Source organism: Prionailurus viverrinus, chromosome B1, assembly GCF_022837055.1.
Source record: "Prionailurus viverrinus isolate Anna chromosome B1, UM_Priviv_1.0, whole genome shotgun sequence".
NCBI classification, from domain to species: domain Eukaryota; kingdom Metazoa; phylum Chordata; class Mammalia; order Carnivora; family Felidae; genus Prionailurus; species Prionailurus viverrinus.
In genome coordinates, this window is record NC_062564.1 from 59709240 (window position 1) to 59734912 (window position 25673).

Genomic DNA, 25673 nt, shown 5'->3' on the forward strand with positions numbered 1-25673 from the left:
TCATTGAAGTTTCTATTTCTTTTAACATTGTTTCAATCATTTTAAACATAGGTATTTTACAGTTTGCTTAAGATTGCCCAACACTGCACAATACTTAAGCTTCTATTGTCTTGTTTCTTGTGCTATTGATTCTCCTTATTGTTGCTTATTTTCTCCTATGGTCTGTAAGTTTTTACTGTGAATTTCTTTTTCCTCCCTCTTACTCTACAGAAGTTTGATATGCCCCAAACTGTGAGAGTGTTCTATAGGGCAGTTTTTGCTTGCTTCTGTCAGAAACTTAAGGATTTTAATCCATCCTGGACTAAGTTTCATATTAATTTCTCAGCTTTTGGCTCCATATCATGTGTTAAAGTAAATTTGGAGTTTCAGTTTCTCATGGGTATCTTTTTTATTCTTTTCTCCCAAGTTCTAGGGAAAAGTGTAATCTGTGCATTGTTTTCTGGGCTAGTGAGCAGTTAGTTATTCTTGTCTCCCTTTAGAGACAGGGCAATGCTTTATCTAGCGTTTCCATGCATCTGTAGAAAGAGGGCTCCCATCTAGGTCAGCTTAGACCACCTGAGTGTCAGAAGTTCCTTTGATTATCCTTTCTCAACAGTATTCTGGCCTCTAGCCCCTTTATAAATACAGGAAGGCTTGGTTTTGTAGATTCAAGATCTGAAGTTTTTATAATCCATGGTAAACTTTATTTCTTTGTATGGTACACAGCATGGGGTTCGTGTTCAAGCCTGGCCACTCACCAGCTCCCTGACCTTGGGCAAGTTGATTAAACCTCACTGAGCGTAGTTCAGTCATCAGTAATTTGGGAGTGACACTGATAATATCACATGAGGAATAAATGATGTAGGTGTATGAAAAGCTCCTTGTCAATTATTTAATTGTTATTCTCCTATTCTATTCTTCGAACCCAAACTCTACCCTTCTTCTGCTCTTTCTGGTTTCTAATGCCTCCTGAGGAAGGCCTTGAACTTAATAGTACTTTAAACATTTTACATCATGGGTACTGAGAAAGGTAGTCTGTATCTCTTCCTCCTATTATACATGCTGTACTTTTGAAGCCTAACTCTTCCTCAGAAAACAGGACTCTTAAAAAGCCATGTTTTTAGCTTACCTTTGGTTTTGGATTCCCAGTCACTCTGCATGTGAAAGTTACAGGCATTCCCTCAAAGATCTTGTAATGTTTCAGTTTCATCTCAAAGAACGGTGCCACTCCATTTTCCACAGGTGCATCCCCATATTGGACGTCATCACCTGATTCATCCACAGGAGACCTTTCTAGCCTGTACTCGATTTCACTGATGAGTCTCTGTTCACAGCTGGAGACTTTGTATTCCTACATCAGGTAAAAATAAAGGCCATGTTAGCAACCTCAGTTTCTTGTGGTACAGTGTGTCTCATGAGTCTTACCCTCCCCTCCAATAAGGCACTCAGAAGACAGTGATATTTTTACCATGGAGCTTAAAAACAAGTCTGAGCCCAACTCAGTCCCATATAAAACAAAAAACATCTGGAAGTAAGTATATATGATATTTCAGATTGTCTTCAAGTCTTATCATCCTCCTCCCCCAAAAAACTATGAAGATGAATTTCTTTCTCTTGTCTCTTGGGGGATAGGGGGAAATAAAGAAAAAGGCAACAGCTTTATATTCTCAAACTGTTCATAAGAATAAAACCTGATGGAACACTGATTTCTTTCTGTAGAGTAAAAGCTGATGCGGGGGGGGGGGGTGGGTGGGTGGGTGCAGCTCTTCAGAAGGGTAACAGTACATGTGGCCAGCAGCTGCAATATTACATAGCATTTTATCAAATGAATAATGGGAAAAATGGCATTTCTTTTCACTCATAACAGTCCTCAGCCACAAAGCCTCTGAACTCCTCCTCAGCTGTGCAGCTATTAGGAACTATTCTCCACCAATGTTTCAAAGAAAAATGGGATTGGCAGTCTAGTCAAAACTGTGATTAAAAAGACAAAAACAAAGTACCCATCAACATCCTGTGGTGATCAAGGTGGACCCTACAGTTCTCTTGCTTACAAAGCACAGTGAACACAAGGCAGCCCATTAGAAAATACTCTCTATTTAATTATAAATAAAAGATGTTTCAGCTAGGTTTTCCTTAAAGAAGTTACTCAACCTTTAAAAAAAAGTTTGTCTCTTCTTGAGAGAAGAAATACAACAGTATGAATAAAACTGCAAATGAGTTGTTTTAATTACTATCAAATGAATCAGTTTAAGAATGGGCACGTTTATCCCTAGAAAGGTACAACAAATGAGAAACAATTCACAGTTCAGAGTGTCCACTAGTGACAGAAGCAAATTCAAGTTCGTAAATGTATGACAAAAATCACACTGCAGTAATTTTGTTCATCTGATCTTAGACACTGGTCATAGTATTTCCAATTAATATGTGGCAGGAAAGATAGATACGCAGGCAAACAAAGAACACAAGATAACAGATACAGTGAAAGAGCAGAAGGAGAAGAAAGGTGAAAAGCTTATTAACCTTTTGACCATCCAGAGGACTCCCTACAGAAGCATGAGGAGACCCAATTTCCTGTAATGGTAGAAAAAAAGAAGTGAAGACTAGTGACAGAAATAAGAATCTAGCAAGATATCTAGTTTTAAGTGAAATTTTTGCAGTAGCAATATTTAACACAGAAAAATCTTCAGATATTAAAGGCAGATCCATTTTTTAACATCTGTAAGAGTTGACTTGATCATTTAAACAGGTTTTAAAAAGCCTTCTTTAATCTTGAGACTACATTTGGAAACTCCAAGCAGAAACAGTGCAGATTATAAAACAGCTTACATCAAATCCATGCAGTGACTTTTTTGGGGGGAACAAAAATAGCATTTTAGGTTTTCTGCTGATTAGTGACGTATAAATGTATATGTGAAGGAAAATAAAGACATAATTTTTCTATAAATAAATAGTTTACTTTGACTAAATATTCACCGGCTGTTTCAAATAATTTCAGTGAAATATGTTTCTCCACACAAAAGGATTTTGCATGAAAGCACAGGACAGCAAAAACAGAAAGATACTTGAAGGGAGAATAAAGTGATCAACAGGAAGATAAAAAGAACAGTTATCACTGACTGCAGTAACTCTAGCAGTCACTTAACACACTGTTTGGCACATGGTATGTGCTCAATAAATATTAGCTATGATCTTGATTGATGATGTTAATACTGCTTTTCTTTGACTTGCCCTCTACTTCCTACAGAATTGGCCCCAAGAATAGTGGCCATGAAGACTATGGGGAGAGGGAACAGAATAATTATTATTTTTCTAAAAAGTCCAGATGGGGGTGCCTGGGTGGCTCAGTTGGTTAAGTGTCCGACTTCAGCTCAGGTCATGATCTCACGTTTCGTGCGCTCGAGCCCCGCGTCGGGCTCTGTGCTGACAGCTCAGAGCCTGGAGCCTGCTTCGGACTCTGTGTCCCCCTCTTTCTCTGCCCCACCCCTGCTTGTGCTGTCTTTCAAAAATGAATAAACGTAAAAAAAAAAAAAAGTCCAGATGAACACAGTACCTGATTAGCTGTTTCCTCTTCTGGCTCCTGAATATTAAAAACAGTTGCACTGTCAGCACCTAGTAATCGACGAGCCATTCTTTCTTCATATGTTAACCTCTAAACAAAGTAAGTCAAAAAAAGACAAAATTAGAAAAGTCATAATTATATACTGCCTGATGAAAAAGAATTTTATTTATTCATTTTTTTTAAACTGAATTGAGAGAGACAGAGAGACAGAGAGACCGAATCTGAAGCAGGCTCCAGGCTCCAGAGCTTTCAGCACTGAGCCCAACGTGGGGCTCAAACTCATGAACCATGAGATTATGACCTGAACCAAGTTGGAGGCTTAACCCACTAAGCCACCCACATGCCCCAAACACTTTTTAAAGTTTATCTATTTATTTTGAGAGAGAGAGAGCAAATGTGAGCAGGGGAGGGGCAGAGAGAGGGAGAGACAGAATCCCAAGCAGGTTCCATGCTGTGAGTAGCGCAGAGCCCGACATGGGGCATGAAACCACAAAGCATGGGATCATGACCTGAGCTGAAATCAAGAGTCAGAGCTTAACTGACTAAGCCACCCAGGCACCCTGAAAAAGAATCTTAAAAAATGAGTTTTGATATTTTCTGTAACTATTTTCCCCTCAACCTTCAGATACCTATATATAAAAGGAGTCTCTTTCTTTCCCTTCCTTCAGTTGTTCAGTCTGTCACCTCTCCTTCTGGTCTTTGTGGCTTAATATAGTGTTGGGATATGAGGTAACTAATCTTGAGAGCCACTGACTGATACAGCACAAATTTAAGGTGAATATAATAAGCAAACAAGGCAGAAACCACATAGGAAATATGTGTCATATACCAATCTTTAATGGTAAATATATAGAAAAAAGAGATATTCAAATAGCAAAGTATTTTTTTAAGGAAAGGTTATTTTCATAACCATCCACAGCTTCAAAACAGCCTGGTCAACTCCAAGCCTCTGATAAGGAATTTTAGACCAGCTGGCAGTGATGATCCTCTCTGTTTCGGGGTTCTCACCTCTAAAGGCACTTCCCAGGCTGTCTGTGTGGCAGGTGAAGGTAGGCAAATATAATAGTCCACAGAGAATGACTGCACATGGCTGAATTAGCAAAAGGACTGTGAGGGACACTTGCCAAAGCTAATCTCCACAATTCGAGATTCTACTCAGATGCAGATTGCTTGCCCATCAGGCAGAGAAAGTGGTAAAGTTTTCACGTCTAGCAGCCAGTGCTCTGGATCCGGCCAAAACATATTTGCGGGGCCGTTCTTATGCCAACGTGTTTGTTCTGTCCAGTGGGCTGTTTCCTGCTTTTGAGTGTTGGTCCTAAAAAACCTTAGAATTGACAGTTCTAGGAGGAACTTTCAGAGACCCTCTGTCCCATGAAGGGCATTTTACAAACAAGTGTTTTATTCAAAAGAGAGAATTAGTAAGACGGAATCTTAAAAGAAAAAATAGACAAGTTATTTCAGTAAGCTTCCAAACTTCTGAACATCGATGCAAATTCTATTGGAAACTCTCTAATCAGGAAAATATGTTGAATAAATTTACAGTTTCCAGTAATTGCTGGTTCTAGTCCCAGCTGAAACCGGGAAGTGAAACAAGTCAGTGCCAAATGACAAACAGTCCCGAAGTTCAAATTATTTCATTTACTGAAGAAGAGGCAGAAGACAAGAAGAGGTAGAGGCAGGTGTTTCGTGCATGGGCTGTCTCAGGCCACTATGTTATTATTTAAATTAATTTTCTCACATCTGTTAAAGAATCATTGAATTCAAGTTTTCAAAAGGAGTTTTAAATACCTGCTCTCTTAAATGCCTCTAATGTTTTCATGGAGAGCTGTAGCAATATCAAAGGTAGGAGTGGAATATTTTCCACTCTGTTTCTTATAAGCAGAAATATCAATTATTGATACTAACTCCTTTCCCACAATGTACTTGCTACCATTAAAAGCCAGATTTACTTCAGTTTTGTTTCTAAACCACTAGGCTATATGGCTAGTTCACCTGGAACTTGTGAATGTCATTCACTGCTAAACAAATAAATATATATAACATAATATACACAGTATGATATCACAGCCTATAGAAGTCTTAAGACTCTTTAACCAAGAGAATCTTAGCCCATAAGGAATATTTAAACAAAGGTCCAGAAAAACCCAAAAAACTGGAGAAATGCCTTTACCTGGCTTGAATAAGTTTCCGTAAGTATTTGCTTTAATCTTTCAAAGGCTTTCATTGACGGAGCAGGGAAAGCTTCCTGCGTATGTGTATTTACACATGCAATTACTTATTTCAGGGAAAAAATATTTCCCCTTTGTGAAAGTCTTCTATTCTCAATGAAATGAATGACTAACACAAGATCTCATTAGAATTTTAATCTTCCTGAACTCAGATTAGGATGCCCTAATAATTAAAAGCAGCATTCAGCACCCCTCCTCCATCCTCCACCTTTCTAATCAAACATGGTCTGTTCTCACATTTTTATTTATCAATGTGAGATAATTAAAATTCCTGGAAAACATATTTAACATAGAGAGCTTTCTACTCTGAAAAAGGTATCTGAGAGGGATATTTTATACAAAGAGGCCCTTTTCTTCTACTTAAGAGCCAGGCAAATTTTTCCAGTGGCAATTCCAAAATAAAGCCACAAAAGGCTCCTTTCCTTCACCTGGGAAATCTTATTTGCGAGACTTGTTCTTCCTGTCCCCTTAAAAATAACCTGGATGTGGTAAGAGGAGGGTCAATAAAAAACAAAAAAAAAAAAACAACTGATGAGGAAACATTTAAGTCCAATGGAGGAATTATCTATCGATCTATCTATCTATCTTTAATTTTTTTTAATGTTTATTCATTTTTGAGAGACAGAGAAAGAGCATGAGTGGGGGTGGGGCAGAGAGAGGAGACACAGAATCCGGAAGCAGGCTCCAGGTTCTGAGCTGTAAGCATAGAGCCTGACACAGGGCTCAAACTCATGAGCTGTGAGATCATGACCAGAAGTCGAATGCTTAACTGACTGAGCCACCCAGGTGCCCCAAATCTACCATACAGATACTATACTAAACCTGCTCTACAATTCTGCCCCCTTAAAATGTAATTCTTTTTTTTTTTTTTTTTTTCTTGAGTTTAGTTGTCTGGCTTTGACAAACTAGAACAATATTGTAGAACAAGCATTACTCCTTCATTACTGAATCATTATCTATTTATGGTCTAGTAGGACAGTCCTGGACTTCAGGGGTCGTTTCCTTAGTGAAGATAGTTTTTCTGTAGAAGCAGTACATGTCTTAGAATCCAGATTCTCCTTTTGGTAGATACAAATCATTCCAGAGCATGCCTTCCCCCTCCTACCCAGCCCAGGTCTGTTCCTTTTTCTTTGTAATGTTGCAATTCCTCCTTTGTTTTACTCCCCACCTTAAAATCAGCCTTTCCTCTTTATCTCCAACTTGCTATCTTCACTCCCAGAATGTTTTTCATGAATAGGAGGAAACAGTGAAGGCTGAGTAGAGGGAAGCCTTTCTACTTTCCTCCCTTTCCCCCAGATTCAGGCCATAATGCTAAGAAGAACACTGAGGTTTAGGGGTATTGAAATCATTTCATGGACAGATTGCAAGAACCTAAGTCAGGGAAGAGCTCTCTGATGTGGGTAGCTAATATTCCAAGTACAAGCCCCAAATCTGTCTCTCCATACCGGCTGGCCATTGTTCAGGAGGTCCTCCTTGAAGCGAAGTTTTCGTTCCAGGTCTTGAATGACAGCATCCTTTGTGCCTTGAATCTCCTCATCAGAAGCTATTCTAGCGGTTCTATTGACTTTCTTTGGAAATCCCCTGTAGGACAAAAGCACAAGACAATATGGTCAGTTGTCAGGCATTCAAGTTCAACAAAGAGAGTACAATGTATCAATGTATCCCACTCTTTTCTAATGTTACATCTATTCCAACTAATTATGGAAGGAACCATGAAAGCTGCTTGCAGTGTTCAGGTAACACTAATTGGAACCAGCTTTCAGAGAAAGTGGAAATGCCTTAGGGAGTGTGTCTCAGGTGGTCAGATACATGCCAAGGATAGGGCAGGCCTGTGTTTCAGTCCCAGGGAGGCAGCAATGTAAAGTGAAAAGACAACGATTTGTAATCACAGGTTTAAAATCTGGCTCTGCCTTGTATTAGGTTTGTGACTTTGGATTAGTTTCTTAACATGTTTTATAAACAAATATAAAAATATATGCCATATAGGGCTGTTGAGAAGAGTTCAAAGAGAACATATTTCTTTCATACTTTCAGAAGTTCAGTCCTTCTGATCCTTTGTAATCAACTTATTCAACAAAGTGTCTAGCTCATTCTAAGCAAATATCGTTTGTTACCTTCCCTTCTATCCTGATTTGATTAGAGGAGGTCAGTGTTATAAAAGGTCTATTTTATACTAATGGGCCCTGGAAGGTCTGCAGGCCCCGCTCTGCAGGGTACTCCCCAAGCCTCCTAAACCCCCTGGAGAGCCTAGGGCTCTCAGGTGACACCTCAGAATGTTTCTTTCCAAGGGCAGCAACAACGTCGGAACACGTGAGCCAGGGGTCGCTGGGGCTGGATGCTTGATGGGTGTGCTATTGCTTTTGTTGGTGCTGTAAGCAATTTGCTTCCCACTTCTCTTCCTTTGCCCTCACAGGGCTGTGAGTAAAGATGCAACAGAAAGAGAATACTATATAATAGTGAAAACGAATGACTCATAGCTACCCTATCACCAAAGATGAATCTCAAAAACATAATGCTAAGCTAAAACAAAGCCAAGTTGAAGAATACATAAAATATGCTTCCAATTATAAACAGGCAAAAAGCTAAGCAGTCTTCTGCCAAGGTAGGGGTTCTCAAAGGGTGGTCCCTGGCCAGCAGCTTCCGCGTCACCTGAGAAACTGTTAGAAATGCAGATTTTTGGAGTCACTCCACACTTGCTGAGTCAGAAACCTTGGGGTTAGGGTCCAGCAGTCTGTGTCTTAAAGCCCTCCAGGTGATTCTGATTCATAAAAAAGTTTGAGATATAAACTTAGGGAAACACACATATATAAACCATTAAGACAAGAGAAGGATTAACTCTGAAATTCAGGGTAGTGTTACCTTCTAGGGATAGTTGTGAATACGACTGGGGAGGGTCATGTGGGGAACCTTCAAAGATACTAGAAACAGGTATGACTTTTATTATTATTCTTTTAGACTATATATATACATTGTATACGCTTCCTCATTTAGCTTATATGTTTTATGATAAGACATTTCTAAGTTAAAAAAAAAGGTTTACTGCAAATGAGTCAAGGCATCCTGTGCCTGATACCACCTTACTGATATGGTAGAAAGCACTAGTAAGGCTGCGAATGTCATTTAACACTGAAGTTCACCAAACCCTCTGCTTCTCACCATTTCACCCCCAAATGCTGGGAACAGCCAATCACTAAATATGCAAGAGAAAGCATAAGCATCCTATAACAGCTGTGTACTCGGCCCTCATCAGTAATACTCTGAGCCCTGAGGCCTGGGCTCCTCTGGTCTATTCCCCTTTGTTTCCTTGCAGAGCTTCCCCTGATTTTGCTGGGTGTTCACCCCTCAGTGTGACCACCTCCCCAAGGTGACCACCTCCCCAAACTCAGGGGTGAGTGATCTAAGTTAATTTGAGTGGTCCCAATCTCCTGAATGGTGATTAGTGTAGCCAGAGACCTGTGATGGAGCCCTGGCCAGTGAGATTGGAGAAATGAGGGTGGGAGAGGGGGAGGTGCTCTAGCTAAAAATTTCTCATCTCTAAAAAGAAGCACACAGGAATACGCCTCTTCTTTCAATGGCTGCCATTATGTCAAAAGGAAATGCGCAAAACTGCTGCAGCCATGCTGACCACAAGGGGCTAATGATGACCGTCTGGAAGGACAGAGACCCTGGAGCCCTTAACCCACCGTGGAACTGCCTGACTCCATACTAGTTATGTAAATCAATAAACCATGTGCATTTAATCTTCTGATACCTATAACAGAAACTACCCTGACAGCTTTTCCAGGTCCTTTCTTTCTAGTCACTTGCCCCAAAGTTCAAGTGGGAGGGTGTTAAACATTGGTATTAAAGAAAATACTGTGATATCCTGTGTTTGAATATCAAGAACGAGGTCAAACTTCGTTGTATCTTACTCACTGGGAGTTGATCTTGAATTTTAAGGAGCTGGGCAGTGAAGCTGTGACATATTAACAACAAGAGCCATAGAAATAGTGATTTTTAACCTTAATTTTTAGGACCATATAATCGGTTAACAAAAATGTGCACACATTCATTGCCAGCTTCCCTGAACTGGAGCCTTTCTCGCTTCCTTTTTTTCTCAAGACGGTGTCATCAGCCTTCAGGCTTCAGTTTTTTGTCTCCTTGGAAAGGAGGACCCTGACCCAGTCTACCCATGTTGTATTGTAACATGTTTGTTTTCTTCATAGCACCTATCAAAGTTTATTAATGTACGTTCTTTTTAAATTGTCCCTCTCTCACCATGCCTCTTTTGTCCATGACAATGCCTGCCAAACAGCAGATCCTCAAATAACATTCATGGAATTAGTGAATGGATGCACTATCTTCACTTCTGACCTCTCTCTTCCCTTCTCAGGCAAGAAAAATTATGCCAAAGCCATCCATATAATCAAACCACATGTAAATAAGTTAGGCTCAGAACAAATACAAATTACATAGTTTTGGGGGAAAAAAAGTTCTACACTGCTTTTGACTAAAGCCTTACATCTGAGAACTGGAAGAGGTAGGTTTTGAAGTCACCTGAAAGGCAACATTAAAGCTAGCTCTGTGTTATATCACTTATTATTGGGAACACACAGGTTCCCATTATTTTACACTTGACAACATAAATGAGTTGCACAACTCCGTGATGATGAGCAGCCTCTGATGACAGAAGCTTCACTGTGTTTCTGCAGGCAGAATACACTGAGAGCCATGTTCCTTGCACCAATAAGAAAGAAAGGGGCAAAGGGCGGCTATCAAGGGCAGAACAGATCATCTAAACAATATAAACAGGGAACTGCTTTTGTAAAAGACAGCCCCAAGTCCCCTTGGACAAGTAAACACCTGTCTATTCACAACAGAATAAGTCCTGTTGCTTAAAAAGCAGTTCTCAGTATCTTTGACTCTTTAAGGGACCTGAGAACACCTGCCCTAGGACATTTCATAGAGAAGCCATTCACCTTGGTTTGGATCCCTGCCACCCAGGTATTTTACGGTTTCAAAGAGTACAATTAAAATTACTCTTTGACCCAAATAAAAACCCTGGCCATTCTATATTTCTCTTAACAAGGTGATTCCCTAAATGTATCAAGATCACAAGCATTAGAAGAGCATTTGCTTCATCTCTATTCCCCGCCATTTTAAAGACATTTTCTTTGACTCACAGAATTTAAGGTACACATAATTTCTTGGTTCTGAACAATTAACACTGAAATCAAATCAATCAACTAAAAGATTTTTAAATGTCTAACAGTCACTGACAAATATTTACTGAGTATACAGCAAGGCACAATGCTAGGCAAGCATCAATATGAGTTCTGTTAAGCCCGAAATTCAACAGTTGGTTTGTAAGACAAGCAATTGTGTCACCTGATGACATCTTGGAATTCTAGGCAGTAGAAGTTCTATACATAAAAACGAAAAATAATAAAACAAAAGCTACATCACTGTAGTCCCAACACTACGTGACAAGAAGATAGCCAAATCCTAATGGGTGGCCTTTGATCTCAAGGGGCTGATAAGTTGGAGAATAAATTAAGGAACAAACTATGTCATGGTGATTCTAGGAGCAATAGGAGTAAAAAAAGTAGGAAAGAACGCTGGCTAGACTGACTGCAGAGGCTCTGTGAAAGAGGCAGTATCCAGGATCTTGAACCATCATAAGGATGTAGACAGGTGGGGAGGGGGGGGGGGGGGAGAGGAAGGAATTCTGAATCAGCATGACTAAAGGTGTAGAAGGGACAATCTCTTATTTTTTACTCCCTAAAACACTGGGGCTTGGGCTAGTTACTTATGTCTATGTGCCTCAGTTTCATCCACTGTAAAGTGTAAAATGTGGGTATTAATAGCATGTACCTATAGGGTTATTAGGAAAATGACATGAACTAATACATATTGAGTATTTAGATTGTGCCTGGCATACTAAGAGGGGCTCTGGAGAGGCCAACAGAAACTACCCAGTATGGAACTGAATCACAGAGATGAAACTGGCCAAGGAGAACGGAATGAAAGACATAAAGGAGTTTAAAAAGATGCCAAGAACTCTTGACCAACTTCCAAAAAGGTGCAAATAACCTTTATTGATTGGCTTTTCAGTGTTCAGCTGTGTTCTGAGTGCTAGCAATACCATGTTTATTTTCCTGTAAAACTAAGGGACTGAACTCAGAAAAATTATATTCTATGGTGGGGATGGCAGAGAGAGAAAGGAAATAGAAGAGTGAAAGGAAGGGCATAGCAGGAGGTGGTAAGTGCCATGAAAGGACGGGAGTGTGAGTGGATGACTGTATTACACAGTGCAGTCAATCACAGGTCAGAGGAGATGACAGAGCCATCGAGGCCCAAGTGACAGAGTGAAGACTAGAGGGAGAGCAAGGCAGTGCAAAGGTCTCAGGGCCTGAATGAGCGTGGCAAGGTCAACAGGGCATTGTGAACCCTGAGAAAAGAGGGGTAGGACACAATATTTCTCACCCTTGTTTTAATATGGAACCTTTTTTTTTTCAGAGAGTATCTCATTTGGGCTGACATAATTCAGAAAACACTTCAAGCAACTGTGTTAAAAACTGAGCACAGAGTTAAGGGTTCCTATATAATGTTACAGTAGAAAAGAAAAATAGTTGTAAGTTTTTGAGGCAGAGCTTCGGCAACTGAGTTTGTTTTCCTGTAAGACGAATTCTTTGTTGGAGCCTAATGAAAGATGGGTGTGGCTGGTTCTCCCCAGTGGCACCGCTTTTGATAAATGAAGAGCAACAACTCATTAGGAAATTTTAACAAGAGAATTTGATGACAAAGAGGTGATCTCCTTTCATGATGGTTTGTACAATTAAAAATGAAATTGCTTAAATGCTTATTCAAAGTAAACTGTTACTAAAACCACAACTCTTCACAAAAACTCATCCTCAGAAGCAAATCTTAACCAGTAAACAATTCATGCAAGCCTCCCACACGAAATATAAATACTTCAGTGTATACACAATTCAGCCCAACTGTGCAAAAAATACTACTGATCTGTTTACTCTAGCTTAAACAGTAAGTCACTTAACATTTTAAAATAATATTCATGTGGTTGGGGGTAAGAACTTCTCAAGCACACACACATGCATCTGGAAGGTAAAATCTTCCAGATTCAAACACCACCAAATCCTGGGAGGTTTTCTTTCTTTTTCTTTTCTTCTTGGCTACTGAAAAATCTTGAAAGCATCCTGCCCTTGATACAACTTCTGAAAGTCCTCTTATTCTCCTCTTCTCATATTCAGTGATATCTAATAATAACTAAACTCCACAACATTTCAGAGGAAGCAAAATCATTAACATGTTGGCATTTAGGTATCCCTCATATCCACGAATGTAATATGTGAATTAATATATGAAAGAGCCCAAGATACCCAAACTGCATTTTTGTATATCAATTCTATTTTCTTACTAAATTCTATGACAAAGCCCAAGCTGTTAGAGTACAAATGGATAAATTGAGCTCTTAAAGGAAAATTAGGTGACTTTATAAAAATATTAAGTTCTCTTCACGTTACCTTTTGGGTTCTTTAAAGGATATACTCACACATGTGTGTTCACTATACCTACTTGGTACAGAGCCATCTGAGATGAGCAGGTCTGATTCTGACCTGTTCCTGGGGCAGACATTTCAGCAGATCATCATCAGTCACAGCAGACCCCGAAAACTTGCCTACTCATTTGCTAGCAAATACTTGCTCAGAATTGGATGCAACTTTCTGTGCAATCCTCTAGGATACTAGACATTAATGAACCCAATAATGAGACCCTGGGAAGGTCCTCAACCCCTTTGGGCCTCTACCTCTGATGGGGAGCGACAAGGCCCCCACCTACCCCCACCTACCTGTTTCCTGCAAGGGGGGAGAAAGACAAGAATGAGATGATGTCTGCAGAGTCCAATGCAGCTTCTGTCTTTTCTGTTAGTTACTATCTAACCACTATCTTGACTTCAAAACTGCCTAAAACACAAATAAATCTTTACAAACTGTTTCTTAAGACTTAGGGGATTTTGTTTTGTTGGTCTGCAGCCGTTTAATCAAGAAATAGCAGACATCAGACTTAACTGAGATCAACCTGGGCAATACAGCCAAGGTTAAGTCACTCCCTCTTTGCTTAGGCTTATTCCAGAACCCTGGGGAATCGCTTCACCTCTTGGTGCCCTCACCTTGCATGTAGAGTGATGATAGTGTCCCCACCTACCTGTTTCTTATAAATCAGGGTGAAGGAGAAGGACAATGAGATAATGTCTGTAAAGAGCTGGGCGCCTACAGAATAAAAGCTCTCATTAATACACGTATATAAAAGCTCTTATTGACACATGATTTAACTCTGGACAAACATGGGGTATCACTTCAAACCAAAGGCCTCCTTATACAAAGGAAGAAATTAAGAGTAGGAGACATTGTAGCACTGTGGCTATATGGCACTCCCTTATGAGAACACATTGTAGGAATGTGAAGATGGGCAAAAAATGCAGTGCCAACAAGCACCAGTCTCGTTCTCGGGGACAGTTCTGACCTGCTTCACCACGAGACTTGGTACAGCCACTCAGAGACCAGCAGAGACAGACCTGCTGCACTATTCCTAGGTGGCGTTCCTGAATCCTCGGGATTGCCACCATTTTGCAGGGCTGATTTACTGTGTCAAGGAACAGGCTTACAGCAGTGGAAGCTGTAAAACGAACTATCAGCGACTGAGAGGGGAACAGAATACACCAATTTTTATCAAAGTGCAAACAGGCTTCTTTCTAAGGCATCTTTTCTCCTCATTGCCTCCATCTGAAAGATTTAGTCAACTTAACATTTGTGTCTGTCAACAGCTTTGAGAAGCTGCTGGTGACCCCAGTAACCCTCGGGAAGAATGAAGCTGTTTGAAGAAAGGAAGGCACCAGGGGAATTGGACGTGCAGAAGTTCCCAAACCACAATCAGCCAACAACCAAATACTGTTGTTGCGAGTCTGACCGCAGCCCACTGTCACCGGCCTTCTTGACCTTGTGGTCTATCACTGGCATCCAAGGCCTTTGTTTCCTGACTTGACCTGTGCTACCCAGACATGTGAGAAACAGAACCTTATCTCCACAGACTATTTAAAACCTTAGTGCATGATCTTTCGCGAATTAAAACAAAGACACTGCTAAACAAACAGAATAAAACAACTAGTATGCAACTGATGATTAAGAAAACTAAGATAAGTGATATTTGTATGTAAGATTTTGGTAAAACAAGGAGGGCAAAGAAAAAATACAGTATTTCTGCTTACTGAATCATGTATAATCAACCTACTTACCGGCGCTTGATAAATATGGCAAAACCATTCAACTTGAGAAACCATACATATAAGCAGAACTGAATTTGCTATCATAATCACAAATTCCCAGTGAAGTATAAGTGAAAGTCATTTAAAAGATTCATTTGACAACAGTTGGCCAGTTCTTACAAGTTCAAAGAGGTCAGAAATTCGGTCTTGGGCAAATCATTTGGATTATTGTGAAGGATAAAAGCTAACTTTTCATTTTAAAAACAAAATAGTTTAATTTTTATTTATTTTTGAGAGAGAGGGAGGGAGAGAGAGAGACAGAGCGTGAGCAGGGGAGAGGCAGAGAGAGAGAGGGAGACACAGAATCCAAAGCAGGCTCCAGGCTCTGAGCTGTCAGCACAGAGCCCGATGAGGGGCTCGAACTCACGAAGCGTGAGATCATGACCTGAGCTGAAGTTGGACGCTTAACTGATCGGGCCACCCAGACGCCCCAACTACCTTTTCATTTTTAATTCAGAATACAAATGAGGGATCCCACAAAATACTAGAGGAAAAAATATGTGCCAAAAGTCACATATATTGAATCAGAAGAGTGAATTCTTCAGATATGTATGATCTATTAGCAAAAGGAAAAATTCCTTGAAGATCAAAGGGTAACCGTATAATAAGGGCTTACTGGAGCAGCACAGAGCTAAAAATCTGTAGCCTGCTACTGCCACTTATCTTTGGTGTCACAGTGTCTATCTTTGGGTACAGTTTTCCATAGGATCCACAAAATTAGCATGGCTTCTCCATTAATTTTTAAGGAATGGCAGGAGCTGCTAGAATTTTTAGTGATAACAATTACACAGTATTTTACTCCATAAAATTAATAACTGTGATACATGTTGATAAACAAATGCTTCTATTACTTGAGGTACGCTCTTGAAGTTGCATACCTTCTTAAGAGAATTTCAAAGATCAGAATAATCTATTATTTCTACTTAAGAGGATAAAAGACTATTTACGATGATAAAAGGCATGACCACCCAACACCATTGAGGAGAAATATTACACAGATGAGTACTTATCTTCCTGGGAAGCAAGATTTGGTACCATTTCCTAGTAAGAGGGACAAACCAGTGTCCTGCAACAAATTACCACTTTTTGAATCCAACAGTGAGCTTCTTTGTGGCAAGATAATACTTCATTCCCTAGCAGCCAAATAAAAGAAAACAAAAAAGTAGGAGAGAAAAAGCAAGTTTTCTCAGCCAAGTTGACTCATTCAACTTTCAGTAGAAGCCCATTATCACAACGTTACTATACAAACTCTCCTCCTTTATTCTATTTACATATTCATTTGACTGAGGTTTTTCCAATACAGATTTGAGAAGCCAGATTTCAAATATAGAATTCATATAATCGACATTTAGAAAGTGCTTATCAAAACATGATATTGCTACCTGAAGCTCCTTCATACACCTTGTCAAAGTCAAACATAGCAATGCTCATCTCTAAGGTGGTGTCAGTATATCTGAGAATGGAAAACTTTTTCATATCAATGAAAATAACCTGAATTAAGGTCTTCTCATTCTTTTTTTTTTTTTTTTTTTTTGAGACACTGGGTGCAAGCATGAAGGGAGGAAGGGCAGAGTGAGAGGGAGGGAGAGGATCTTAAGCAGGCTCCACACCCAGCGTTGAGCCCAATGCAGGGCTCGATCTCATGGCCGTGAGATTATGACCTGAACAGAAATCAAGAGTGGAACACTTAACCGACTGAGCCACCCAAGGGATGCCCCTCATTTTGCCCTTTAGTAGGGTTTCCTTCTTCTCTCTCTGGACAATATTGGGATTCTGGGAGAATCTGAAGTAGGATCTGAGTTTATTTCAGAGATGTGGGAAATGTCTTGACCTTTGCTGACGTGTACCTGTGTTGAACTCTTCAGTGAAATAAGCATGTGCTAGCTTTGAGTCATCGACAGAATGTGCTAAACACCTACGTTATATATTTCTTTTGAGGGCTTTAATGTACTCTTGTAGATGTTATCTTATTTATCCTCATGGATTTCCTACTTAAAGATTTCAGATGGCTGCCACATCACTGTGACATAAGGGAAGACAGGTATTTAGATAATCTGCAAATAGAAAAACTGAGCTGGAGGTTCCATGTAGTTTACATAGAGATCACTGTCAGGGACAGAACCGGCACGGTCACTTCTTCACTACATCGCACACGTCCTCACTCACGTGCATCAGTAACACAAAGACACGTACACGTTTTCCTCTCTTCCGCTCAATCACTACGTCTACGTAAAGGCTGGCTTGTTAATTCTGTTAATTTAGATAATTCAAAAACATGAAACGTACACTTAATAACCCACCCCCTCCACGGTTATTTTAATACTGATCTCAAATATCTGGGTAGTTTGTTGGTTAGTGCATGGATCTGAGGTCAGACAGACATGAACTCAAATCTCAGTTCGGGGGCTAATGTGCCCCTGAGCAAATTCTTTTTTTTTTTTTTTAATTTTTTTTTTTCAACGTTTATTTATTTTTGGGACAGAGAGAGACAGAGCATGAATGGGGGAGGGGCAGAGAGAGAGGGAGACACAGAATCGGAAACAGGCTCCAGGCTCCGAGGCATCAGCCCAGAGCCTGATGCGGGGCTCGAACTCACGGACCGCGAGATCGTGACCTGGCTGAAGTCGGACGCTTAACCGACTGAGCCACCCAGGCGCCCCGCAAATTCTTTAATTACTGGAATCCTCAGCCCTAAGTGGGGCAAGGACACCTCTCAGGAGTGTATCAAATGAGGTAACATACGTGAATCGCTTAGCACGACGTCCTATATAGTAGCCAACGCCACTACGGTCAAAATCATAGGCGCACCGCATAGACTTTGGGTAGTTTCTGAGCAGAATCTTGTATTGCTTAGTGCAGAGTAGAAAGTACTGACTTGGCAACGGTAAGGGAGCTGAACAAGAAGAGTCTGGTAAAGCTGCTGTGGTAAGAAGCTAAACACGGGCTGGATGGAAATTCGTAAAAAAGGCCCAGGGCTACCCCTGGATCGCGGATGAGGGGGCACGGCCCCGCGAGCTCAGGGGGCGGGGCAAGCGGGGGCGTGGGGCTGTCACTCACGCGGGGGTGACGCCCTTGGGCAGGCCCAAGGCGTTGACGGCCACCGGGGGAGGCTGCGAGGGCAGCAGGGCGCTGAGGAAGGCCGCGGGCGTCTGGCTGTGGCCGAAGCGGGCTGCGGGCGAGGCGCACATGGACGCCGGGCCCGGGCTGGGAAGCGGCGGCGGAGGCGGCGGCAGCGGGAACACGTCGGGCACCGGGAAGGCCGTCGTCGGGCTGAAGACGGGGGGCGGCGGCGGCGGGGGCGACGGCGAGGACGGGCACCACGGGGCCTCGGCCTCGGCGCCCCCGAAGGGCTGTGCGAAGGGCGGCGCGGGCGCGCGGCCGAACTGCTTCAGGGTCGGGGACATGGGCGACGGGAGGCTGGAGGAGCTGGGGCTGGAGGCCGGCGTGCCGTGGCCCGACGCGGGGCCGAGGTTCTGCGCCGCGATGAACTGCTTGGGGCGCGCGTAGTTGAAGGAGCCGGAGGACTGCATGGCGGGCGCGGAGCGGGAGGCGAGCGTGCTCATGGGCTCCGGGGAGGCGGGCGACGCGCAGGCCGCGAGCTCGGGGAAGGCGGGCGGCGGCGGGAAGGGCGGCGAGGGCGGCGCGCTGCGCGGGGCGCCGGCAGGCGGGGGGTGCCGCGCGCTGGCCTCCTGCTCCAGCCGGACCTGGTTCTGCAGTTGCTGGATTTTCAGAGGGTCCCTGAGGGGAGAGAAAAGCGACACCTTCAGAGAGGGAACTGGGGGAACGTTCGTGCGAGGCAGTGAGGATCACGTGTGGACGGAACTCCCCGCGTCTGGCAGCTCCAGACCGCACCCGGTCGGAGTTAGGCACCTCAAGTGTGTTGCCCGTTATGGATTGTGGACAAAGCGCTAGATTAACTACGCGTAACCGGTTATCTCAATGTCTAATTGCAGTTTTACCCAAGATGATCCAAATCAGTTTACAAATAAATCTCAGTGATGGAAATTTTACGTCTGACTCCCAGGGGCCGTATTTCATTTGAACAGAACCAGAAATATGAAGAGAAAAATTTCTGACATGAGTTCTCGGTCCTCTCATTTGCCAATTTTCTGGAAGAAAATCCTGTCATAATGAGAGAGTTAAAAGAAACATTTCAGTTGTTTTTGGAAGACCTAGCTTCATCCAATTTGCCTATTTTAGTGCTATCAACTCTGCATTTAATAAATACCACATGGTGATTTCCACTTTAATTTCTGCATTTGTTACCTACAAAGACATATGCAAAATTTACTACCACCAAAATTTTAGACTCTGAACTGCCAATTATTTATACAAACCTTAATACACACCGATATTCTGTGCCATGTCTAAAATACACAAATGACACCTATCTTTAATATGCAAGTGTTCAATAAGGAGTAAATTACAATAATTATTAATAATAATAAATAATGCGGTTTTAATTCCCCAAGTACTTTCCATCGAGAAGAGATAGTCTGAATTTTAGATTTTACAAAAGAAGTTAGTAAGCAGCTAACAATTAGCTAAAATCCAACTCTCTTTTACTCAAGCTTCCCTAGTTAGCTGAATTTTACATCCAAGACATTTTTAATTCAGTGCACCAATGGCTGTCAAAAGAAACTTCAACAGAAGGTGGCACTGTAACAACCAGATAAAACAATCATGAATACGTAAAGCTAACTTTGCTCTTAACTTTAAACCTTTTGAAACTAAAACACAAAACCCTCAATTTAATTGTTTAATTAATTTAATAAAATTTAATGTTATTAAATAATGAAATTATTGAGTTAATTTAATTATTTAATTTTCAAAATCAAGCTTTTAGAGATTCAGAGCAATAAAAGGAATTGAAGTTGCTGACAGTAAAAAAAAACCAAAAGGATTTTAGCTCTGTTAACAAGTATCATTAGATGTAGGAACATCCTTCCCTTGTTTTCCATTCCCTTCTATAATTATCCAGTAAACTGATTACACTTAAATCCACAAAGAGAGCAAGAAATACTTTCCTGGGAACTGAAAAGTATATATTAGGTGGGTCTAGTATGTGTATGAAGTATAAGGATGGTCCTATATGTTTAATCTGTGCAGAGTATCAAAGATTTCAACACCAAAGAACTTTGTGGGGTCAGTCCTGTGGAACTTAACTGGAGCGTTTTAAAAGCATTTTTAACTGGAGCGTTTTTAAAGCCATGACACTGCTAGGATTCACCAGATGCTGAGTTCCAGATGTCGGTGTGGTTTGGGTCCACTGTCCAGCACATGTGTTCCTGCATTCACGTACTTAGAACTGGCCCAGGAATAGAATGCATAAAAAACCACCCAACAGCTCTAAACCCCATCATCTAGTGCTCATCTTGAATCCCCAAATCTCCTTTCTGATCTCCCTGCCTGTTCTATCACCTTCTTATTTCCTACTTGTGCATCCTAGTCCTCGAATGTTCATCTTCAACGTTTGGCTGACTGCATCTGAACTGGGAGTCATCCGCATGGCCCTCCTCAGAGGCACTGCTCCCCTACTCTGGCCAGCTGGGCTCACCACAGCCAGAGCCTCCGATGTGTTTTAAGGTATTTTAAGCTTGGCCTGGCATCAGCAAATAACTGCGTGTGGTGGCTCCAGCAGGGTTGCTACAGACAACATATCGTTCCCTATATCTAGTGTGAGGACTCCCTGCCCCAAGATTAGGGAGTGGCTCTGAGAAGCCAGTCTTCAAAGAAGCCAGGGCAGGAAAGCCCAGACCACCACTGTATTCTAACTCTCCTGGAGTCAAGCCTACTCATTCGGCCATTAAAACAACCACCAAGTTTGTTAACCCATGTGGGCTTAAAGCTGCTGACATGCTTTCAGACAGCTCAGTTCAAGAAAGTATTAATACAGCATTTCACAAGAAATGAACAGGCATTACAGTGATTTGGCTACCGACAGATGCTGCATCAAAGAACTCCGCTAGGGTTTCTACTCCATTTTGCACTGGAAGAAGAATAAAATATGCAGGGAACTGGAGAGGTGGGAAGGGAAGTAAAATAGTTATTCTGAATCAGTAAGTGTCTGACTTGATTTCTGGCAGATCATCGTATTTTATTTTATTTTATTTTTTTAACGTTTTTTAATTTTTTATTTTTGAGACAGAGAGAGACAGAGCATGAACGGGGGAGGGGCAGAGAGAGAGGGAGACACAGAATCGGAAACAGGCTCCAGGCTCTGAGCCATCAGCCCAGAGCCCGACGCGGGGCTCGAACTCACGGACGGTGAGATCGTGACCTGAGCTGAAGTCGGACGCCTAACCGACTGAGCCACCCAGGCGCCCCCATCGTATTTTAAAGAATACTGGAGTTAAATGGATCTAAAACCTGGACTCTGAGGTGATGAAATACACAGTTCTAAGTCATTTTCTTCGTCCTCATTAAGTTACAAAGGGAATGAGAGGTTCCAGAAAAGCCTTTGGAAGTTACTTTAAAAGATATACTATAAAAAGTCATCACTTTTCTGGTTTCCCCATTTTTTTTCTGCTTTTTTCTGAAAATGAAACTTAACTTCTTGGAAATACTGGGTAAAGGTTGAACTGTTAGGCTTAAAGAGTTCTGGGAAGCCCTACTCGCAAGGACAGCACTTTGAGCATCATATTAAAGTGTTTGGCTTTGCACAACTACTCCATCAACCAACACCTCCCCCGCCTCCAGCCTTTTTCCCCTTCCTGTACCACAACCCTCATTCAAAAAACCTAAGAAATTCTCTACTCTTACCCCTCTTGCAATTCTAAAGGCGTCAAACAGTTGAGGAAATGAGAGGGCTGGGCTTTTTGTCATGCACTTGTCACACTCCATTTACAAATGAGGACACTTCAGGTAACTTGCTCAAGGTCACAGAGCAAGTAACCTGTAGAGCCAGGTTAGATCTGTGTCTGTGTCTGGCTTCTTTAACTGCACCAGGCATGTCAACATGGAAGAACCCCGACTTCCAATGTGATTTAAAAAAAACTAAAACATTCTGTGGTCATCGTTCCCTTCTAAGAACTTTCTCTCCTCATGCTTCTATGTCACCACAGCATGAGGGCCTTAAAGATCTGAATCATCAAAGTTTTAAGTTTTACATATTCAAGAATATATTTAAGAATATTTGACCTCAAACTTGATTCTCTTTAGGGTGAAATGGTGCAAAGATGAGAAGATCTGGGCAGCTCAGAAAGGGAATATGTAAATACTAACTCAGTGGATTCTCCTCCTGCATTATAGAAAATCAAGAGCCTCCTTCCCCCAATCCTAATGGTTTAGACACAGATTTAAAATTTTTTTATATTTATTTATTTCTGAGAGAGAGAGACAGAGTGCGAGTGGGGCAGGGGCAGAGAGAGAGGGTGACACAGAATCTGAAGCAGTCTCCAGGTTCCGAGCTTGGCCAGCATAGAGCCCGACACGGGGCTCGAACTCAAGAACGGTGAGATCATGCATGACCTGAGCCGAAGTCAGACGTTCAACCAGCTGAGCCACCCAGGCACCCCTGGACACAGATTTTAACTAGAACAGTTGTACAGACCATTGGATGGGGCCAAGATTTAGATCTGACAGGGATAAAGAGAGAGAGAGATGTGGAACACAGTTTACTTTCCAATTCAGTCATCTGTCTTGCCACCAGACTAAAGCAGCCTTGGAAAACGTAACCAGCCAAGCGGCAGTGTGGTACAGGAGAAAGAAGCTAGACTCGAGCTGGACGGTACTGGCTTGAAAGCCAACTCCACCCACTACTAACTGCGGGATCACTGCAAGGATAAAATGAGCACAGTGCCTGGTTCACAGTGTGAATTCAAGAAACGTTCCACAACAGGAGAGAACCACCGCATGAATTCTGGTTACTGTACAAAATGGACCTTTAAAAAAATGGAGATAATGTTCTCCTTACTGCAAGGGGATTTTCCTGTTTATCTCTTCCCACTGCAAGTAGTGGCTTTCTCGTACTCAGAAAGCCATAGTAGGGGTGGGAGAGGAGAGAGAGCACCAGTCATGTACCTGGCATTTTCATCCCCCTTTCACAAATTCCCCATAGGTCAGCGAGGTCAAATAATTTGTCTAAGGGCAGAACGTGGATGTGAAGGGTTGGTTGGCGCGAAAGCCTCATGCTATACCATTCTCTCTAAAGTGCTCGATAAACAAACAAAAAAGGTTTATTAAAAATGTTAGTTTATTATTACTACACATCACTTTTTCTCTGGGGAACTGCAGCCCAAGTTCAAAATAAATGATGTGAAAGCAAACTTCTGGAGAACAACTTTTATGTAAATTGGGAATTCCCAGTATCTCTCTCCGGAGCAATGTCTGGATGGCAAGAAGTAATTTATCCCCTGCTCATGTTAATAAAGATGGAGTATTTATAATTGTCTGGAGGAACTCTTGGGATCGCGAAGCTGGAAAACATTTGTGCTTTCAGAATAAATATGCTGTTGGCTTATGTATTTTCTTTCATTTTTTATTGTGTGATACAGAAGCCATTGTATGACAAAGCGGGGCCGTAGCTGCACCCTCTGAATGGAGAGCTGTGCTGGTCCTGCTATTTATATGCACTTTGACAGCCAGGGCTGTGACTCCCAGCATCCTCCCAACACCCAGCCGAACACCCGCATAGGGCAGACACATCACTGTCAATGACAACAACCGTCGTTAATTTCCGGTTGCAGTTTCGATACCATGCTGGGTTTATCAGGTATGTTCGGTATATTCAGGCCTACAACAGGAGGGCCCCATACTGGACTGGGGAATTTTAAGAATTCTCAAATGAAAGTAGGTAAGTGAATTAGGGAATAAACTGGGTGTTCCCACAACATTCCTCCCCAGCTGGGATTAGCTCAGTATCAGATCTATGAGAGAACTCAATATATTAATTCTGGGAACTTATAAAACGGAATATAAAACTCCTACAAGGGCTTCAGTTCAGAGAGTACTGATTAAGTTCCATCTACTTTATTATATTAGTACTTCAACTGTCTTGCTCTTGTTTCTATTATTCATACTTTATGTCTTCGTATCCTATAAAAAAAGGTCCACTTGGTGAGCGTTAGTATCTAACAACTTGCTTTGGTTAGGACTAATTTATTATTGCCCTTTGGTAAAAGGTCCATAAATCACAGTCTTGAGAACAATCATTTACATAATAAAAACGAGTGAATATAAGCCAAATGAGAATGTACTACATTAGGTTTTGGGGGGGTTGTTAAGTGCAAAAATAACTATGAGTTTAAACACATCCCTCCTAAGGTTGGGGGAGAGGGCAGGGATAAAAGATTTGGATTTTCTACAAAGTACCATAAACAAGAGAATGTTAAAATCAAATTAAAACTGACCACTTCTCAGGAATGTGTGTCTAACATTTATTGCAAAATGACATAGGTTTCTTTACAAAAGCCCTGCTCTTTGATCTTTAATTTATTCTGAGCCTTTTGTAAATCATCCTGACTCTCTAGATAGAGCCAGGACTCGGCACAATTAATTACATAGGAGGGTTCAGGGAAGAAGTGACCTGAGTGAAATCAGCACATGACTTCAGTCTCTTTTAGAAAGACTCGTCCTTTCCACTTAGAATAAGAACTGCATTTGGCTCTGCTACAGAAAAACAGTAGCTCTTTATGTCTTCGTATATAAAGCTGATGTCTATTTGAAGTCATTCCATGTACCATGAGAAACAGGGAGCAAGTGCGGACCAATCCATAATCCTCCTGGGAACGTCTCTGGAGTATCAAAGCACGGCCGTGTCCCTCATGTAGCTCAGGGAATAAGGACTAACAGGTAGGGGTGGTGTTCCTAACAAGGGTGGACACTGGCCTGAGCTGTTCCTCAGAACGTGAATCCCACAGCTGGCTTCCCAGATGCACAGGGGTCTCCTTCAGGAGGTCTGTGGAGATGCAACTCTCTATGGGGCGTGTAAGTAGCAGTTTGGCTTTGCAAAGGCTAAGGGATTTAGTCCAAAGCATTTAGTCTTACCAAATAAAAAAACAAAAAAAAAAAAAAAACAAAAAAACAAAAAAACAAAACCCGGATTATATCCTGACTAAATTATATACGATAAGGGACAGACTCGGATGGTGTTGGCAAGTCATAATGAATAAGCCTGATGAATCTATGGGGTGGAATGCTGGTGTCTCAGCCTTAGCCTTTTTTTTTTTTTTTTTACAGGAGGAATGTGAGGTCAGGATCTAAAAAGCATCAATTCCACATCACAGTTAAATGCCTTAAATAATTTTCATTTCTGTTGCTGCATAGGCCAGTGAAAACAGCCAAAAGATAATAGCCGCTGATTCTTATAAAAATTGCTAAAATATAGTGGACATAACAGAAATTAACATGGACTGTTGACAACTGAAAATGTTTGATATTCTTTTTTTAAGTTTATTTATTTTGAGAGAGAGAACACACGTGCGTGCACAAGAGGGAGAGGAACAGAGAGAGAGGGAGAGAGAGAGAATCCTGAGCAGGCTCCACACTGTCCGCACAGAGCCCTGCGTGGGGCTTGAACTCATGAATGGTGAAATCATGACCTGATCTAAAATCAATAGTCGGATGCTTAACTGACTGAGCCACC

General features: G+C 41.6%; 1 protein-coding gene across 2 annotated transcripts in view; it reads right to left on the reverse strand.

The window, feature by feature from the left end:
* PALLD (palladin, cytoskeletal associated protein) overlaps window positions 1–25673 on the reverse strand; it is a 397583-nt gene that overhangs the window by 23464 nt on the left and 348446 nt on the right. For both annotated transcript variants that reach the window (XM_047855047.1, XM_047855048.1), the window contains exons 10-13: window positions 18146–18826; window positions 7212–7347; window positions 3530–3628; window positions 1109–1330 (exon numbers count right to left, since the gene is read on the reverse strand). In XM_047855047.1, coding sequence (XP_047711003.1) covers window positions 1109–1330; window positions 3530–3628; window positions 7212–7347; window positions 18146–18826 — 1138 coding nt within the window. The remainder of the gene's footprint in view (window positions 1–1108; window positions 1331–3529; window positions 3629–7211; window positions 7348–18145; window positions 18827–25673) is intronic.